General features: G+C 52.2%; 1 protein-coding gene across 2 annotated transcripts; it reads left to right on the top strand.

The window, feature by feature from the left end:
- The first annotated feature begins 2,649 nt into the window (after positions 1–2,649).
- Positions 2,650–15,655, top strand: fpr1 (formyl peptide receptor 1). 2 transcript variants are annotated; one of them, XM_069185360.1, is made up of 3 exons: positions 2,650–3,038; positions 11,792–11,916; positions 14,080–15,655. In XM_069185360.1, exons 2-3 carry the CDS (start codon positions 11,844–11,846, stop codon positions 15,225–15,227), a joined length of 1,221 nt encoding a protein of 406 aa, XP_069041461.1. In that variant the 5' UTR covers positions 2,650–3,038; positions 11,792–11,843; the 3' UTR covers positions 15,228–15,655. The 2 variants fall into 2 exon arrangements, with proteins under 2 accessions (XP_069041461.1, XP_006641659.2); XM_006641596.3 differs by lacking the exons at positions 2,650–3,038; positions 11,792–11,916 and adding an exon at positions 12,397–12,488.
- The last annotated feature ends 1,680 nt before the right edge of the window (positions 15,656–17,335 follow it).

Below are 17,335 nucleotides of genomic sequence, written 5' to 3'. Positions count from 1 at the left end.
AGTGCTGTCAGTGAGAGCTGTGTCTCTCCTCCAGTGGATGGAGACTCTGCTGTGGTCCTGCAGTGCTGTCAGTGAGAGCTGTGTCTCTCCTCCAGTGGATGGAGACTCTGCTGTGGTCCTGCAGTGCTGTCAGTGAGAGCTGTGTCTCTCCTCCAGTGGATGGAGACTCTGCTGTGGTCCTGCAGTGCTGTCAGTGAGAGCTGAAGGCGTGACCTCGAAACACAGACGAGGGGCTTCCAGACCCCCCCACCCAGATTGCTCCCACTCAGACCCAGACCAGCTCAAGCCCAGACACACAAAAGCCCCCTCTGTCTGCGCGGGCTCTGATCTCCATCAGGGACCTGCCCGCGGTGCTGAACAGATGTGCTGATTATCGGGGGGGCTGAGGTATTTATAGAGCCGCGTCTCTGGATGGCTGCTTCCCGCCGAACCGCTGTAATAACAGGCTGGCGATCGCTGTCGCGGGCTGCCAGCACAGGGGATGTGGGCTGGACAGTTTGCCCGGGCACAGTGATTCAGGATTTTTCCTTCGTTTTTATTTATTTTGGTTTTCTTTGTATGTGGAGCAAGATTAAAAGGAGTGGAAAAACTCTTTGGAATCCCCCCCCCTGCAACATACACATGAGCTTAAGAGCTCATTGTAAAGCACAGTGCAGTAAATCACAATGAGAACAAGGTAAAAGCATAGTACAGTGCAGTAAATCACAGTGAGATCAGGGTGAAAGCACAGTACAGCGCACTAAAGCCCAGTGTGAACTGGGTAAAAGCACAGTACAGTGCAGTAAATCACAGTGAGATCAGGGTGAGAGCACAGTACCGCCCTGCGGTGTGAAAGAATGAGGCTGCAGCCCGGGCGCTGGCCGGCTTGTGCCTTCTCCTCTTCGTGCCTGGTGCTGTGTCACCTGGCCACAGTAAGAAATCGTTAACAGCAGCGGCTGCAGCAGAGGGACAGAGATACAGAGGAACCGGAGTCAGGACACTCGACGATTGCACATGTTGCTTTCATTACTGACACAATACGAATGTTGCAACACACAGGGTCTCCAGGCCTCTGCCAAAATTCACAAACGCCCCCGTCCCGGTGGCCCTGGGGGCAGGGTGTGTGAGCAGAGGGGGAGGGAGGCATTGTGTGGATCACACAGGCTTTGTCATTTGGGCAGGGGGTCGGGGGGAGGGGGTGAAATCCTGTTCTGGGGTTCGCTGAGGTGAGGGGGCGGGAGAGGAAGTGGCGGGGGGGTTGACAGGCAGGAGTGAGGGCTCTGCTGAGATGAGAGCGCAGAGTGTTCAGTGTGGGGGCGAGCACACAGTTTTGGGGGGTCCCCACGGTGCTGGCTCAGCAGCCTCTCAGTGCTGAGGAGCTGCTGCTTGCCCGGGGGGTATCTGAGGGGGTGGGGGGAGAGACGTGGGAGATAAACACTGCCGGTCACCTGCTGGACAGACCGGCCCCAGTCCTGCCCTCGTCCTGAACCCCTCTCTGACCGCCGGCGGAGCATGGGCTGACAGCACCCAGGTCGCCGGTTCGAGGGCTGTGTTGGCCACATGTGCCGCTCCTGTCTGTGCAGAGATTGCTGTGGGGGGGAACTGCTCAGGTACTCCAGTGGCACTGAAAGTTGTGGTATAAACACAGTGAGTCCAGAGGAAGATCCGCTCCGCATTCTCCTTGATCTCGCTCAAGACTCGCGGGATACTTACTAACAAGAGGTCAGCCGGACCCTCCAGAGCCTGTGGTCGTTAGTGGCTCATTAATCTCAGGGTCTCATCTAGCCGTTTCCCGAAAGATGCCGGGGTTTCAGTTTCAACACCGTGGCTGGGCAGCTTGTTCCATGCTCCCACCACACTTTGTGTAAAGAGGTGTCTCCTGCTCTCAGGTTTACATGCCCTTCCATTTCATTCTGGCTGGAGTTTCCCTGGTGGTTTATTCTGGAGAAGAACCTTGGGTTGGCTGTGTCGTTAGGGGGTCTAATACAGGCAGAGAGTGAGAGAGAGAGAGATCCTATGGAAACGCTGAGGCTGAGAAACTCCCGGGGTTCACAGCTATAAACATTCAGCACAGGAAACCAGAAGCCACACATACGCACTGTGGCAGTTACTTCAGGGGTCAGGTATGCGCGCAGTGGTCTGTCCAGCTGGTCCCCAGAGCCCCGCAGCGCTGACCACAGGGGGGGCGCTGTCCGCGGGGAGACCGGCCTCCTGCAGCCCAGGCACCCAGAGCCGTGGGGCTGTCCCGACAAGGGTTCGATCGGACCTTTTCCCAGAGACTCTGGGTGTTAATGTTCTGAACGCCCTGTCTCATTGCACGTCTTGAGATCTCCAGCTTCTCAGCAGAGAAAACCCTTGCTGAGTGCCCAGTGAGGCCTCGTTAGCTCAATTAAAGATTCACTTGAGTAAAGGTCTAGTAAGGGGGTTCCCGGGGCCGAGCCAGGGAACCCCTTAATAAGTTATCAAGGCCTCATCGTTCTGGGGTTGTCTGGTTTCTTTTACTTGTGTTCCACACCAGCTCTCATTTACAGAGCTAGTTTAATGATGAATTAATTGATTGAACAATGAAGTAATGAATCAATTAACTGGTCAATTACAGCGCGATTGTTTTATTTCCAGCCTGGTGCTGCAGACCGGCTCCGGAAACTCGCACCCCGGGAACCATGACGTCAGACTCGCTGGAGAAATCAGTTTTCAAAGGAAAAACCGCTGTCGAAAGAGCAGAGGAAATGTGTTAATTTTGTCTTTTTAGAAAGGGTCATTACCAGCAGTGTTGGTGTGCGAGGAGTATGTGTGAATGTGTGCGTTTACGCACCTCCGTGTGGGTGTGTTTTTGAGTGAGAGTGTGTATCACTGTGTGTTTTGTGTTTACAGGGCAATGTGGACGCCGCCCGCCGCCAGTTTCTGAGTTTCTGAGCTCCACATCTCCGCGCCGAACTCGAGTCTTTTTGGAAAGAGGAAACGGGCGTGTTTCTCCGGCCGCTGTTGCTCAATCCCCCTCCTCCCCCCGCCCGTGTCCAGGGCAGGACGGACATTCCTGCGTGCTGAAACCCTTGACGGTAAACCCCATCGCTGAGGTGGCATCTGTGCTCCACGTGTTCTGAGCCGACAGTGGGTTTCAGAAGCGTCCCTCTGCGTCTAGAGAGAGATTCCGGCCAACTGAAGTCCTCCGGGCCTCCGCTTCGTGCAGAAAATAGGCAGGTGTACTAGAGCTACAGACCATGACTTCAAATGGCTGATTCATATCGCTACTAGAGGAAAAAGCAGTAAAATCATTAATGTAATTGTTACTGTTTTTCAAAATGTTTTTTTTCCCCCTGGACTGTGGGTTTTCCATCGCCATAACAGCAGGCTCTGCGGGTTTCGCTAATGAACCGTTGTGTGATAATTGCCGCTGGTTTGACATCGGCAGGGAGCCGCCGCGACTTCTAGAAGCCGCCCCCTCGGAGAAGAGCGCTCCTCGCACCCAGCGCCCAGGCGGGGTGTAGCTCTCGGGAATATGGGTTTCAACCACCCGTTATCCCTCTTCCTCTTCTCCTGTTTCCACGCGTGACGGCGATCCCGCTGGAACCAGACGCGTCCCGGACGCCCACGTGTGCGTCCCGGGCTGTTCGTGCCGGTGGTCGAGGCCCGCGTGCTTGTTTTGGCCTCGCTTCCGCTTTCCGGGTTTGGGTTTTTCTTGGAGCTCAAAACAACGTAAAACGAAGCTTTCAAGTCCGTAGCCGGCCCTCTCTCTCTCTCTCTCTCTCAATTCAATTCAATTCAATTCAAGGTGCTTTATTAGCATGACCGATAGGTACAATCAGTGTTGCCAAAGCAAATAAAAATAATAAAATTAACATAGAACAAAACAAAAAATAGAAGTAAAATAAAATCTACAGACATGTTACAGACATTTACAACAAAGACATATTATATAATATCGACATATACTGTATTCGGCTGGAGCATTATTGGGAGACAGACTCACTGTTCCTCAGGCTGTGACAGGAGATCACATACTGGGCTGCCAGATCAACTGAGTTCCCTCCTCCCTCTCCCAGTAGGATTGGGACCTGTTGTGGTTTTGGCAGGTGTGGGAACTCTGGGATTAGATTTCTGAATTTCGGGAAGAATGCTTCTCTAATCCCAGAGTATCTGTCACAGTGCAGTAGGAAGTGCACCTCTGTCTCTATTTCTCCCTGCTGGCAGTGGGAGCACAGCCTGTCCTCTCTGGGCAGCCAGGTCTGCCTGTGTCGCCCAGTTTCTATGGCCAGGTTGTGGTCACTGAGCCTGTACTTCGTCAGGGTCTGTTTCTGTTTGTTATTTTTTATTTTGGTCAGATATTCAGCTAGTGTGTATTGTCTGTTTAAGGTTCTGTAGCATTCTAGTTTATGTTGTGTTTGTGTGTGTGTGTCCCAGTGTGTGAGATATTGCTGTTTGATCTGTGCTGTGATGTGGTTGAGTCTGGGTTGTGGTGCTCTAGCAGTGCTGTCCTGAGGCTGGTTAGTGTTGGTGTGGCTCAGGTCGGTGAGCCTCAGGACCAGCTGGCTCAGGGGGCTCTGTTTTGGGCTCAGCTCTTGGCTCAGCAGGGCTTTGTGGTGGTAGGAATTTTGGTCACTGTTTTTTAGGTGTAGCCAATACTTTAATATTCTTTTCTGTATGTTTATCAATAGTGGGTACTGGCCTAATTCGGCCCTGCACCCGTTGTTAGGAGTTTTTCTCTGCACACGGAGGATGATTCTACAGATCTCCATGTGCAGAGTTTCTGTGGGGTGTTTGTCCCATTGGGTGTAATCCTGGTCTGTGAGGGGACCCCAAACTTCACTGCCGTATAGGGCAATGGGTTGGATTACACTTTCAAATATTTGGAGCCAGATTCTTGTTGGTGGGTTGATGTTGAAGAGCCTCCTTCTTATTGCGTAGAAAGCCCTGAGTGCCTTCTCCCTCAGTGCCTTCACTGCCAGGTCAAAACTCCCGGAAGAGCTGATGGTGAGACCGAGATATGTGTAGCTGGATGTGTGCTCCAATGTGTTGTTGTTCAGTGTGAATTTGTACCTGTTTCCCTGAGGTCTGGCTTTCTTCTGGAAAACCATAACTCTGGTCTTGTCCATATTGACTGTCAGTGCCCAGGTCTGACAGTACTGCTCCAGCAGTGCCAGGTTCTGCTGCAGCCCCTGTTCTGTGGGCGACAGCAGGACCAGGTCATCTGCGTAGAGCAGGAACTTGATTTCTGTGTCGTGTAGTGTAAGACCAGGAGCTGCAGACTGCTCCAACATTCCTGCTAATTCATTGATATAGATATTGAACAGTGTTGGGCTCAGGCTGCAGCCCTGTCTCACCCCGCGGCCTTGGGTGAAGAATTTAGTCCTTTTGTTTCCAATTTTCACTGCACATTTGCTCTCTGAATACATTGATTTAATTATGTCGTACACTTTGCCCCCTATGCCACTTTGGAGTAGTTTATAAAACAATCTCTCATGCCAAATCGAGTCAAATGCTTTTTTGAAATCGACAAAGCAGGCAAAAATTTTTCCTTTGTGTTTTTGGTGGACGTGTTTGTCTATCAGTGTGTGTAGGGTGTAAATGTGATCAGATGTGCGGTGATCTGGCAAGAAGCCAATCTGACTTTTACTCAGGACATTGTGTTCGGTAAGGAAGGCCAGTATTCGTGTATTTAGGATACTGCAGAATACCTTCCCCAGGTTACTGTTCACACAGATGCCCCGGTAGTTGTTGGGATCGAGTTTATCTCCACTCTTATAGATGGGCGTGATCAGTCCTTGGTTCCAGGCCTCGGGGAAACATCCAGCTGTCATGATGAGATTGAGGAGTTTGAGCAGGGCTTGTTGCAACTTTGGGCTGCTGTGTCTCAGCATCTCATTTATGACTCCATCATGGCCACAGGCTTTGCGTGGTCTGAGGGCCTGGAGTTTGTCCAGTAGCTCCTGCTCAGTGATTGGGGAGTCTAAGGGGTTTTGGTTGTCTTTGATAGCCAATTCCAAAATTTTGAGTTTTTCATAAATGGTGTTTTGGTCTGATTGATTTGTATTTGGGAGCTTTTCATAGAGATTTTCAAAGTATGTTTGCCAGATTGTTCCATTTTGGATGGCCAATTCTTCTGATTTTGATTTGTTTAAGTTGTTCCACTTTTCCCAGAAACAATTCTGATTTAGTGACTCCTCAATTTCTGCAAGTTGTTTGTCTATGTATGTGTTTCTTTTCTTTTTCAGCGTGTGTTTGTAAAGTTTTACCATGTCACAGTACCTGAGTCGCAGATCTGTGTTGTGTGGTTGTCTGTGTTTTTCATTTGAGACTTTTCGTAGTGCATTTCTGATGTTTTTGCACTCCGTATCAAACCACTTTTCTTTTGCTTTTGTTTTTTGGTAGTTTTTTGATGTAGTTGTTTTTAGCTTAGATTTTGATGCTAGTTTGTGGAATAGGTGATTTAGTTTTTGTGTGGCCAAGTTTATGCCTAATTTGTTGGTTTGATACGGAGTGTTTAGGAATGTGTCCATCAGTGTCTGGATTTCGTCATGGCCCAGTGCAGTTTGGTATCTGTCTAGGCTGTCTGTGTCCCATCTGTATGCCTGGTTGAGGTCATACAGCTGGCTGGGCTGTGTCAGTGTGTCTCTGTGCTGGTGTGTTCTCTTCATGTAGAGTGTGATCTGGCTGTGGTCGGAGAGGGGAGTTTGTGGCCTGACAGTGAAGGCACTGATACAGGAGGGGTCCAGGTCGGTGATGGCGTAGTCCACCACACTGCTGCCCAGAGCTGAGCTGTAGGTGAACCTGCCTAGAGAGTCCCCTCTAGTCCTGCCGTTGACGATGTACAGGCCCAGCCCTTGACAGAGCTGCAGCAGCTCGCGCCCGGTGCTGTTGACCGTGGTGTCATGGCTGCACCTGTGTGAGGTGACCGGTGTGTGGTACAGAGGGGATTGTCCAAATATGTGAGTATTTCCCTGTGTGCTGGTGAAGTCTGCCAGTGTGCCTGTTCGTGCGTTGAGGTCACCACAGAGCAGCACGTTTCCCTGGCCCTGGAAGTGACCGATCTCCGTGTGGAGACTGTGGAGAATTCCCTCACTGTAGTAGGGGGATTCTGAGGGCGGGATGTAGACAGCACACAGGAAAACCTCGTTTTCTGTACAGATGGTATTTCTTTTGATTTTAAGCCAAACTCGTGACTCTTCTTTCTTTACTAATTGTATGGAGTGACTGAGCTCCGCTCTGTACCACACAATGATCCCCCCAGAGTCTCTGCCCCGGGTGATTTGGGGTTTTTTGACAGAGGGCACCATGATCTCCTTGTAGCCTGGGGGACAGTGGGTAGCCAAGTCTCCCCGACACCATGTCTCCTGTAGGATCATGATGTCTGTCTCCTTTACATCCTTGATAAATTCAGGATCAGTGCTCTTCAGCCCAAATGCTGACGAGCCCAGACCCTGAATGTTCCACATACTTATCTTTAGAGATCTCATTGTTATCGTTTGAATTATCTTTGCAATTTGTTATTGTTTTCTGGAACTGTATCAAATTTGTGTCGGACATTTACATCATCAACAGAAACAAGTATTGTGCTGGGTTTTTGTCTGTCGCTGTGGGTGATGGAACTTCAGCTCATAAGCCGGGTGCAGATGAGGTTCAGGAGCTGCCGGATTTCTCCCAGCTCCAAACCACTCGGGACTGCTGGTCTGGCCAGGGCTGCGGCGTAGCTGTGCAGGAGGGGCTCGGTCCGGCTCTGTTGTTGTGCTGGGTGGGGAGGGGTTGTGGTTCTGGTCCGGTTCAGCTGCTGGTCTGGGTGAGGGGCATGGGGTGGGGCGCTGGTTCTGGTCCTGTTCGGTCGTTGGTCTGGGTTGGAGGGCTGTAGGGTGGTGCTGGTTCTGTTCTTTGTGGGTTGAGCTGGTCTGGGTTGGGGGTGTGGGTGCTGGGGCGTTCCTCTGGTAGTCCTCCTGTTTCTCTCTGGGATGCTGTTTGGGTGTCTGCCCAGTGTGGTGTCTTTCAGAGTTTTTGTGAAGAGTCCAATGGTCTGTTTTTTGAGGTGTTTATGGTCGTGTAGATGCTGTGGTCCAAGGGTGGAGTGATGGGCCAGATAGACGTTTGGGAGCAGGGCGCAGCACCGTGAGATCTCGGCATTGATTCTCTGGATGGTGTGGTGCTGCTCGTCCTGTCTCGGCAGCAGGGTGGAGATGACAATTCGGGCGCGAGGGAACTCCTGTATGGCCCTCTCTGCCACTCTCCTGATGGACTGGGCCACCTGCTCCCTCTGGGTCCTCAAGTCGTTGGTGCCGGTGTGGATGATGATGTGCTGAGGGGCTCCCAGTACCGACCTGGACAGCAGCTGCAGGGCCTTCTCTGTCGTCGGACACCAGAGCTTTGCTGTTTGTAATCCCGGGAAGAGCCTGTGCTCATCGATGTACCTCCCGTTGGAGTCGATGAGAAGGGCTACTTCCATGCGTCTGCCTCTGGTGTCCAGTCTGCTGGAGGGGCGCTGTGCTGCCGGGCGGGGGGCTGCTTGGGGGGGTGCAGTATGTGAGGTGGGGGAGTTGGGTGGGGCCGGGTGTGTGTGTGGGTCACCCTGAGTGTTCGGCAAGGTGGGTGTGCTTTTGGGCAGTAGAGTTGTGAGGGGATTTGGGGTGCCGGGGGGTGCAGTGGGTGTGGTGTTTGCTACGGTGGGGGTACTGGGTAAGTGGGAGTTGGTGGTGGGGGTTGTAGGGGTGTCAGGTTGTGTGGAGGTGGGTGTGTCTTTGCGGGTTGGTGGTGGGTGTTGTGAGTTGTGTGTTCTGGGTCTCAGGGCTGTTCTGTTGCAGTCAGGGCTGCAGTGGGAAGTAGTGAGTTTCCTCAGCTGGTCTTTGAGAGTCTTGCTTGTCCTCTCCGCGAGCTGCAGCTCCTCTCTCAGCTCTGCTACTTCCGACTGCAGCTTACTGTTGTCCCGCAGCAGCTCCTCCATCTGTGCCCTGAGCTGTTTGTTGGAGGTTTTACATTCGTTCCTGTGTTTGTTCACCTCGTCTCTTAGCTGTTGTGCTGTCTGCCCCTCTGTGAGTCTCCCCAGCATCAGCTCCTTGAACTCAGTGAAGTCCAGCTCCAGAGCAGAGAGTTTCTCTCTCAGGGGGCGCACTGTGCTGTGGTCACAGGGGGGTTGGTGTGGGCTGTGTGTGTCCGGGTGGTGTGTTTCCGTGTTGCCGAGGGCTACACTTTTGCTGGGCTGTTCTGTGGCTGAGGCTGTGTTTGTGGGCTCTGAGTCAGGTGGAGCTGAACTCTCCGGTGTGGCGGGCATCAGGCTGCTGGGTCTCTCTCCTGTTTCTGGGGGAGGTTTCTCCAGGTCGGCCTGTGTTTTAAGGTCTGTGAACTTTTCCTCGAAAAGCTCCAGAGCGGCCTCACTGCCCTGTATCATCACTGTACCATTGTGGTAGGTGTTGACAGTCAGGACAGTGTCTTCTACCTCGCTGTCGCCCCCTATGGAGATTTGCCTGCCTTTGCTGATGCCCCTTCTGGTGGTGTTTGTATAATTCTTACACACAGCTGTGTGCCAGGCATTCGGATGCTCAGTAAAAAAGAGCAGGTTGGTTTTTATGTGCTTTTCTCCTGCCTGGCAGTAGTCAGCAATGAGGGTCTCTGGGTTTTCTTTCATCCAGGAGTCTTTGTACTGTTTCCTGGTCTTAACGGTTTTCACGTCCTCAGGGTACTGGAGTACTGTGCTGAGGGGGCAGGGCTGGTCCAGTGGGGCTGTGTTCTGCTCTGTACTCATCTTGCTCTTTTAAATACAATGGGCCCAGGTGAGAAGAGCAAACAGACGGCCTGGCTCGGGCGTTTTGAATACAATCAGCCCCCTGTTGCTTGGGAACAGGTTCTTCAACTTTGGCCTTTTGAGTGTAGTGGGCCCAAGTGGTATTTTGTTTAATTTAAACTTTAAGGTACCTTTTCCTAAAGACTTTTTAAACTTTTATCTACAAAACAGTTCAATTTTTTAGAGGCTTCTTCAAGAAAGGAGAAGAAAGAACAGGGCTTACCAGGTGTTTTCTCTCTTTCCGGTTCCGGCCGCACACACTTCCGCCCTGACGGCGAGCTCGCTCGGCTAGCGCCTCTCTCTCTCTCTCTCTCTCTCTCTCTCTCTCTCTCTCTCTCTCTCTCTCTCTCTCTCTGTGTGTGTGTGTTAATTTCCTCGGTCTGGTGCTCGAAGCGAATGCAGAGATAATTCTGCTAATTCATGACGATGCCTGGCGGAGTATATAGCGCCTTTCTTCTTTCCAGACGGTCCAGAAAGCCGGGGCGCCGGCGGTCCCACCCCAGTCCCAAGGCAGACGCGCGCTGGTGCAGCGGATTGAGCTCAGGACGGAGTCGGGGACACGGGCGTGCGCGACTGAGGGTGGGGAGGGACAGACGGGCTCAAAGACAGATAAACACGAACCTGTCTTTGGCTCGTTCCCGTCTTTAAAGGCGAGATCGTCAGAGTTGAGTTAACACGGGGCGGCCGACGCCCTTGTTTGAGCGGAAGGGAACTGCTTGTTCAGGTTGGCCTCGAGGGGTGTAATTGGCCGTTCAGGAGCGCAGTAATAACGGGCTTCGTGTCTATTTGTGGCAGCAGCGCTTTCCTGTCAGACGCTGATATCACCTGGGGGGACAGCAGCGGTTTCTCCGTACGAACACGCGTCTCCTCCCCCCTCCGCCTCGCACTGCCCCGCCGGACACAACACCCGGCCCCACACTGAGCGGACACTAACACGCCAGTGCTGTCTGCGACTGATCCAGTAACTGCAGTCACACCGGATATTTGTCCTAATGAAACCGCCGTTCACGAGGCAGAAAAGTCTTCTGTAACACACAACACAGTGCACATATCGGAGCAGACACTAACACAACAGTAGTGTATCTACTACTGAAACTGTACCTGCTGTTACACGCACTACTGCTTCGGTCCTGCATTCAAGAGACCAACAGCGCTGCGCTGACCCATAGACTGAGCACAAAAGGAGCAGGCACTAACCCAGCAGGGCTTGTTCCGGCTGGGGTCCTTGCAGGGCCTGACGCAGATGCTCACTCGGGAACGCCAGTGGCGTGTTTGCGAGGAGTGGGCGCCTCAGGACTAACAGCCCGCCCGCACAGGGTGTCCCGGGGGGATTCTGCGTGCGAGGCGCACTGACACCCCTGTCACGTCACCCCTGCAGTATGTCCAAAATTCAGCAGCCAGAATCCTGACCAGATCTAGTGCAAGTGTTCACATTACTCCTATCCTGGAGTCCTTGCACTGGCTTCCGGTCAAATTCCGCGTAGACTTTAAAATCCTCATGCTCACCTACAAGGCTTTACATGGCTTGGCACCTCAATACCTGTCTGAACTTTTATCGCCCTACTCCCCACCTCGCAACCTCCGCTCTTCAAATTCTGCCCTCCTTACTGTCCCCCAAGCCCGTCTACATTGTATGGGCGACAGGGCCTTCTCCTGCTATGCCTCCAAGCTCTGGAACTCCTTGCCCAAGGATATTAGAGAGTCACCTTCTCTAAACTCCTTCAAATCCAGACTCAAAACCCTCCTTTTCAGAAAAGCCTTTACTTAACTGGTTCCATTCTTCACCCCTCTGCTCTTCTTAATACCATCTTCCACGGTCTCCTCTATTGTTATTGTTGTATTGTTGTAATTATAATTGTGTCCTGTCTTGTGAAATTTTCTTATTTATTGTTGTAGTCTTCTTATTTATTGTTATTGTCATCCTGTAAAGCGCTTTGAGAAGCCACCTTTAAAGGCGCTATATAAAATAGTTTATTATTATTATTATTATTATTATTATTATTATTATTATTATTATTATTATTATTATTATTATAAGTTACTGTTTTTCAGTTCAGCTTCTGGGATTCGCACAGATGTCTCGTTGCACAGGACCCGAAAGAGAATGGAGACCGGAGTCCCGCATCTCGTCAAGACCGCCGCGATACAGGAGTCCTCTGTCCAGCGGGACAACAAAGGTAAAAGCACAACACAGGACGGTAAATCACAGTGAGATCAGGGTAAAAACACAGTACAGTGCGGTACATCACAGTGAAATTTAGGGTAAAAACACAGTACAGTGTAGGAGCTACAGCGTAGGGAGTTATAGTAATATTAAATTAAACCGCAAAACATGGCTAAGAAAAAAAAAACGTGTTGTTACAACGCATACAAAATCCGTGAAAAACAGAGTGACTAACAGGCCTTCAGCCGAGCAATTGTCGGTTTAGCAACTCAGCACTTTCTGCGGGTGAGAGAGGAAAACACAAATATTTTGACCGAAATTAACATGTCAGGAGCGCCGGACGAACTAGCCGCCCCCAGGTGCCCGATTTCACCCGAGGGGCGGGCGGTCCGCTTCGGGTCTTTCCGCTGTTTCTGCACCGGGGGGGGCTGCGAGCTCGCGACCAGTCCCCTCGCCCTCCGCGCGCGACGTCACCGCATCGCCGGGCTTTAAAAAGAGCTCTGGCGCGAGAGGCGAGGCAGAGTTCGGAGAGTTTTGTGAGACTAAACTGGGATAGCGGAAAACATACATCTTCATAAAGACAAGGTAGGAGGATGATGATGATATCATTATTATTAAGGTGTATGTCTGACTGCTGTAACTCCTCCAAGTTTGCAGTGTATCGTATCCCTGAGGGTGTCAGAAACGGATATATGACTTGATTAATTTAAAGATAATTCCCCCCAAGCTCCCTATAATAACGCCCAAAGCAACAAAAATCCGATTCTGAAAGGAACCTTTGTTGTCGTCAGTAGAAGTCGGGTGCAGTACGGTTGTTCTGGTCTCATCGGACGGTTTGAAACTGGTCGGTGGTGTTTTGCCGTGTGTGTGTCGGGAGTGATCGGCTCAGCCCCGTGGTCGCGGGGTCACGGGGAGAGGGGCTCTCGCGCTTGACGATGAGCACCCCGCAGTAGCACAACACTCAACACAGTAAGCCCTGCACACTTTTACACACTGCGGCAAACTGGTTTATACTGTAATATACTATAACACACTAGATTAAACTGGTTTATACTGTGATACATTATAACACACTGCGGCGTACTGTGGTGTATACTTTAATATAGTATAACAAACTAGATTAAACTGGTATATACTGTAATACACTGTATTAAACTGGTATAGAATATACTATAACACACTAGTAAACGGCAGTATAAACTGTAATACACTATAACAGTGCAGTAAACTGGCATATACTGTAGTACACTTTAACACGTAGTAAACGGTGGTATATACCACAGTGTACCGCAACACACTATGGTAAACTGTGCTATAATACAATACAGCTTCAAAAATCCACACTGAAGATATACTGAAAATAAGCATGGCGTTCTTAAAGCACTTGCGATACGCCAAAGGGGAAAATCCTATTTGATATCGTTTTAGTATCGCGGTTCATATGTCGCTTCCTGCCGTGCAGGTGTTTTAAAACAGCGGGGGGTCTCGAGTCACACCCCTTCACGCTCGTGCTGATCTGATCGCTCTCCCGAGGGGCGAGGGGCGCGGGGCAGGTCTGGTCGTCCTGGCGAGGGTGATGGCAGAGCTCCTCGGCTTGCACCTCGCCGCCCCCTAGCGGCCGAAGGGAGGTAGTGCGGCTTCGAGCTCGCCGGCGGAACCATCGGGCAGCGCAGAGATCTCCAGCCCTGGTCCAGGGCAGCTCCGGGAGAGCAGGCTCTGGAGGTCACAACTGGACCACCAGTTTAAATCACAGATGTTTGTTCTAAAACACGGAACAATTCCATTGTAACTAATTGGGTGATTTGATCAATTAAGTCATTTACAGATCATTTAGGGCAAAGTCTTCAGCCCTCAAGGACCAGAGTTCTCTTAATTGGACAGATGGTGGCAGTCTCACCGGCCGAGCTAGAGACCCCTGATCCAGGGGGACCTGTGAGACCGACAGGAGTGGGGCTCCTCGGTCTCTCGGCTCCTGGTCGGCCCGCTCCGCGCGTATCCACAGTGCGGGCAGCTCGGTTCAGAGAGCCGGTCCCCCAGGGCGCCGGCACAGCCCCAGTCGCTGCTCGTGTCCCGACGCCCCGCCCGGGTTCCGTGCGATGAGCGGCGGGGCGGAGTGGGCGGCTGGTGCCCGCGGGCGGGGTGATGTCACGAGCCGCTTCCTCTCTCCGCTGCACAGGAAGCCCCTCAGCGATGATGGAGGACGACTTCAACGCCACGGCGACCCCGTATCCCGGCAACGGCTCGCTGGGCAACGACACGGAGGGGGACTACTACGAGGACTACGAGGACGAGTTCGCCGAGCTGCGGCGCTCGCTCAACGTCATGTCGCTCGTGGTCTACAGCCTGGCCTTCCTGCTGGGGGTGCTGGGCAACGGCCTGGTCATCTGGGTGACCGGCTTCAAGATGAAGAAGACGGTCAACACGGTGTGGTTCCTCAACCTGGCCGTGGCCGACTTCCTGTTCACCGCCTTCCTGCCGCTGAACGTGGCGTACACCGCCATGGGCTTCCACTGGCCTTTCGGCCGCTTCCTGTGCAAGGCCAACAGCACGCTGGCCTTCCTCAACATGTTCGCCAGCGTGTACCTGCTGGCCCTGATCAGCGCCGACCGCTGCCTGGCCGTGGTGTGGCCGGTGTGGGCGCAGAACCACCGCAGCGTGCGCGGCGCCTGGGCGGTCAGCGGCGCGGCCTGGCTGCTGGCCCTGGCGCTGAGCGCGCCCTACTTCGTGTTCCGGGACACGGCGCCGGCCTACCACGACGAGAGCGTGATCAACTGCTTCAACAACTTCGCCTTCTCCGACGACTACGAGACGCCGGCCGTGGTGCAGCTGCGGCTCTTCCGCCACCGCGCCATGATCGCCGCCCGCTTCCTGCTGGGCTTCGCGCTGCCCTTCGCCGCCATCGTGGCCTGCTACGCCGTCATCGTGTGCCGGCTGCGGCGCAACCGGGCCCTGGCGGCGCGCGCCGGACGCACCTTTCGCATCATCGCGGCGGTGGTGGCGGCCTTCTTCCTGTGCTGGGCGCCCTACCACGTCTTCGTGCTGCTGGAGATGTGCAACCACATGGCGGCCGAGTTCAGCCCCGCCCTCAACCACGCCACCACCATCGGCGTGCCCATCGCCACCAGCCTGGCCTTCCTCAACAGCTGCCTCAACCCCCTGCTCTACGTCTTCGTGGGCCAGGACTTTCAGGACAAGGTGCGGCGCTCCGTGCTGTCCGTGCTGGAGAGCGCGCTCACGGAGGAGGCCTCCCACTCCCACTCCCACTCGCTCTCCGCCTTCGGCCAGCGCAGCAGGGACAAGTCCACCTCCGGCGCCGAGCTGTGAGCCGGGATCCCGTCCCCCCGCAGGACTCGGAACGCCGCTGCTAGGAGGGGAAGTGCGGCTCCGACGAGGCCAGCCCCTTTCCCACAGAACGGACACGTTGCCGTGATTTCCCGTGAATCCGCAGAAAGACGGGACCTGGCAAGAGCCGTTCGGGAAAACTCGGCGATTCCAGCCTCTAGACGCGATCGTCACTTCTGCGAGACCTGCGGGGCTGGTTGTAATATTCTCCCACCCCTGGGCTGCTGTGTCCAGTGTGTTCACAGGGACAGCAACCCAAGCACAAGTATTATCTGTGCGCAGCAGAGAAGAAAACTGTCTGTGTGTCTGGTCTCTTCTTAAAACTGCAGGAACCTTTTTTTTAAAAAAAAAACAAAACACTTCAATATTGTTTTTAATCAAAATAAAGGGTTTATATGAAAAAAACAAAATCCCAGCTGTAGCGATCTGACAGTCTGAAAGCAGGCGAAACTCCCAGGGCAACATGGAGTTCACTGCTGGGGTTTGAGGGTGCGGTGAGGCAGGTTCGAAAGGCAGGGGGCAGACTGAGCCTGGCCCAGGGTCGGGGTGTGTCCGGATCGAGGGGCACTCTTGCATTCTGCCCTTCACAACGGGCTGGCTGAGATCTGGACCAGGAGGTAGGTAGGTGGTGGGGGTGGTATTTCCTGATGTAGGAGGATCTGTTGATAAGGAGTTTGTCTTCTCTCTGTCCCTTCAGGTCCTGCCTGTTTTCAGTGTTTCCTCCAGTTCTGGTGCTAGAGGCTCAGTTCAGTGTCTCAATCCACCCAGCTGTTAACAGACCAAAGCAGCTCGATATCGGTTTCATCAGATCACTTTACAACTGTTACACAAGTATAACAGTTATTTCAAACTTCAAATTGTATATGTACTTGTCAGTTTCATTTTATTTTAAACATGCCTGAGTGGCTTGTCTAGAAATGTATCTATATAATGAGACACTGTTCCGAAATTGTAATTTAATTGCTTGGAATTTCTGTTTAAAAATTGTGCTTTTAAAGGAAAATAGTGCAGGAAAACTCCAGAAAGACACAAACTCTCTCCTCTGAGAAATAAAAAAAAACACAAGCACAGCCCCCCATGCAGAAAATTATCAATTTTATTTCATAAGAATTAGAAGCCCTTTGAAATCTCCAAAATACATGTTTTAAGGGAACGAGATATAAACTTTCTGAACAAAGTATTTCTTAAAAAAATATTCATAGGTCATATTCAAAAGTCACTGGAGGCACACAGCAGTGACCAAACAAGTCCTGTTAAATTCACAGTAGGCAAGGCATTGACCAGCACTGACAGGACAGGACAGCGCGCATGCAGGCAGAGGGGACGGGTGCAGGGAGGCCCCCAACTCCAGCCCTCAGGGGCCACGGCATCCAGCAGGTTCTGTTCTGCCTGTCAAACGCCAATCGCGCATCTTGAATCACAGCTCCCCAGGACAGAGCTGAGGTTGCAGAAGCTGCAGCTGAGCTGACGAAGCTCGGTGCAGATGAGTGTCGTTGTCAGGCTTCCTGCCTTGATCATTCTCTCTCTCCAGGTGTGTAAATCACAGAGAGGCATCACCTGGAGCTCATGCAAAACCCCACCTGAGGGAACATGAAATGGAGCCTCCTGACCTTCAACACTGGGGCCAAATGACAAGAGAGCCAGCAGAGGCACAAGTGTGTTTTAATCCGTGGTCACTGAACAGTCACGCAGTTTCCACCTTTCTGATGAGTTCGTTTGCAGCACATCTCTAAAAACCTGTCAGCCCTGGGGTTTCTGTTTAATGGTCTACCTGTCAAAAACAAACATACGCAATCTTAGCTTATCTGACTGTATGAGAAAGGCCCCTCTATTTCTGTTTCAGCAGAAAAAATACAAACATAGAAATCCGCAATATTAACTTGCAAAGGAGAGAAATGAATTCATGCTCAAACCCCATAAAGTAATTAGTAGTCATCATTAAAAAGCAGAAGAGATTGCTAAAATTAAAAACTGGACTGGACACCTGGTCCTGGCAACCAAGGCCAGCGGGGCCCCCACGACAGCCAGAAGGAAAACCTGGGATGGAGCAGGCTGTCGTCAGGCCAACTGCTCGCTGGGGCTCGTGTCGG

This window comes from Lepisosteus oculatus, chromosome 27, assembly GCF_040954835.1.
Source record: "Lepisosteus oculatus isolate fLepOcu1 chromosome 27, fLepOcu1.hap2, whole genome shotgun sequence".
Taxonomy (NCBI): Eukaryota; Metazoa; Chordata; class Actinopteri; order Semionotiformes; family Lepisosteidae; genus Lepisosteus; species Lepisosteus oculatus.
The sequence above is the reverse complement of the archived record's forward strand: the minus strand, read 5'-3'. Positions and strand labels throughout refer to the sequence as shown.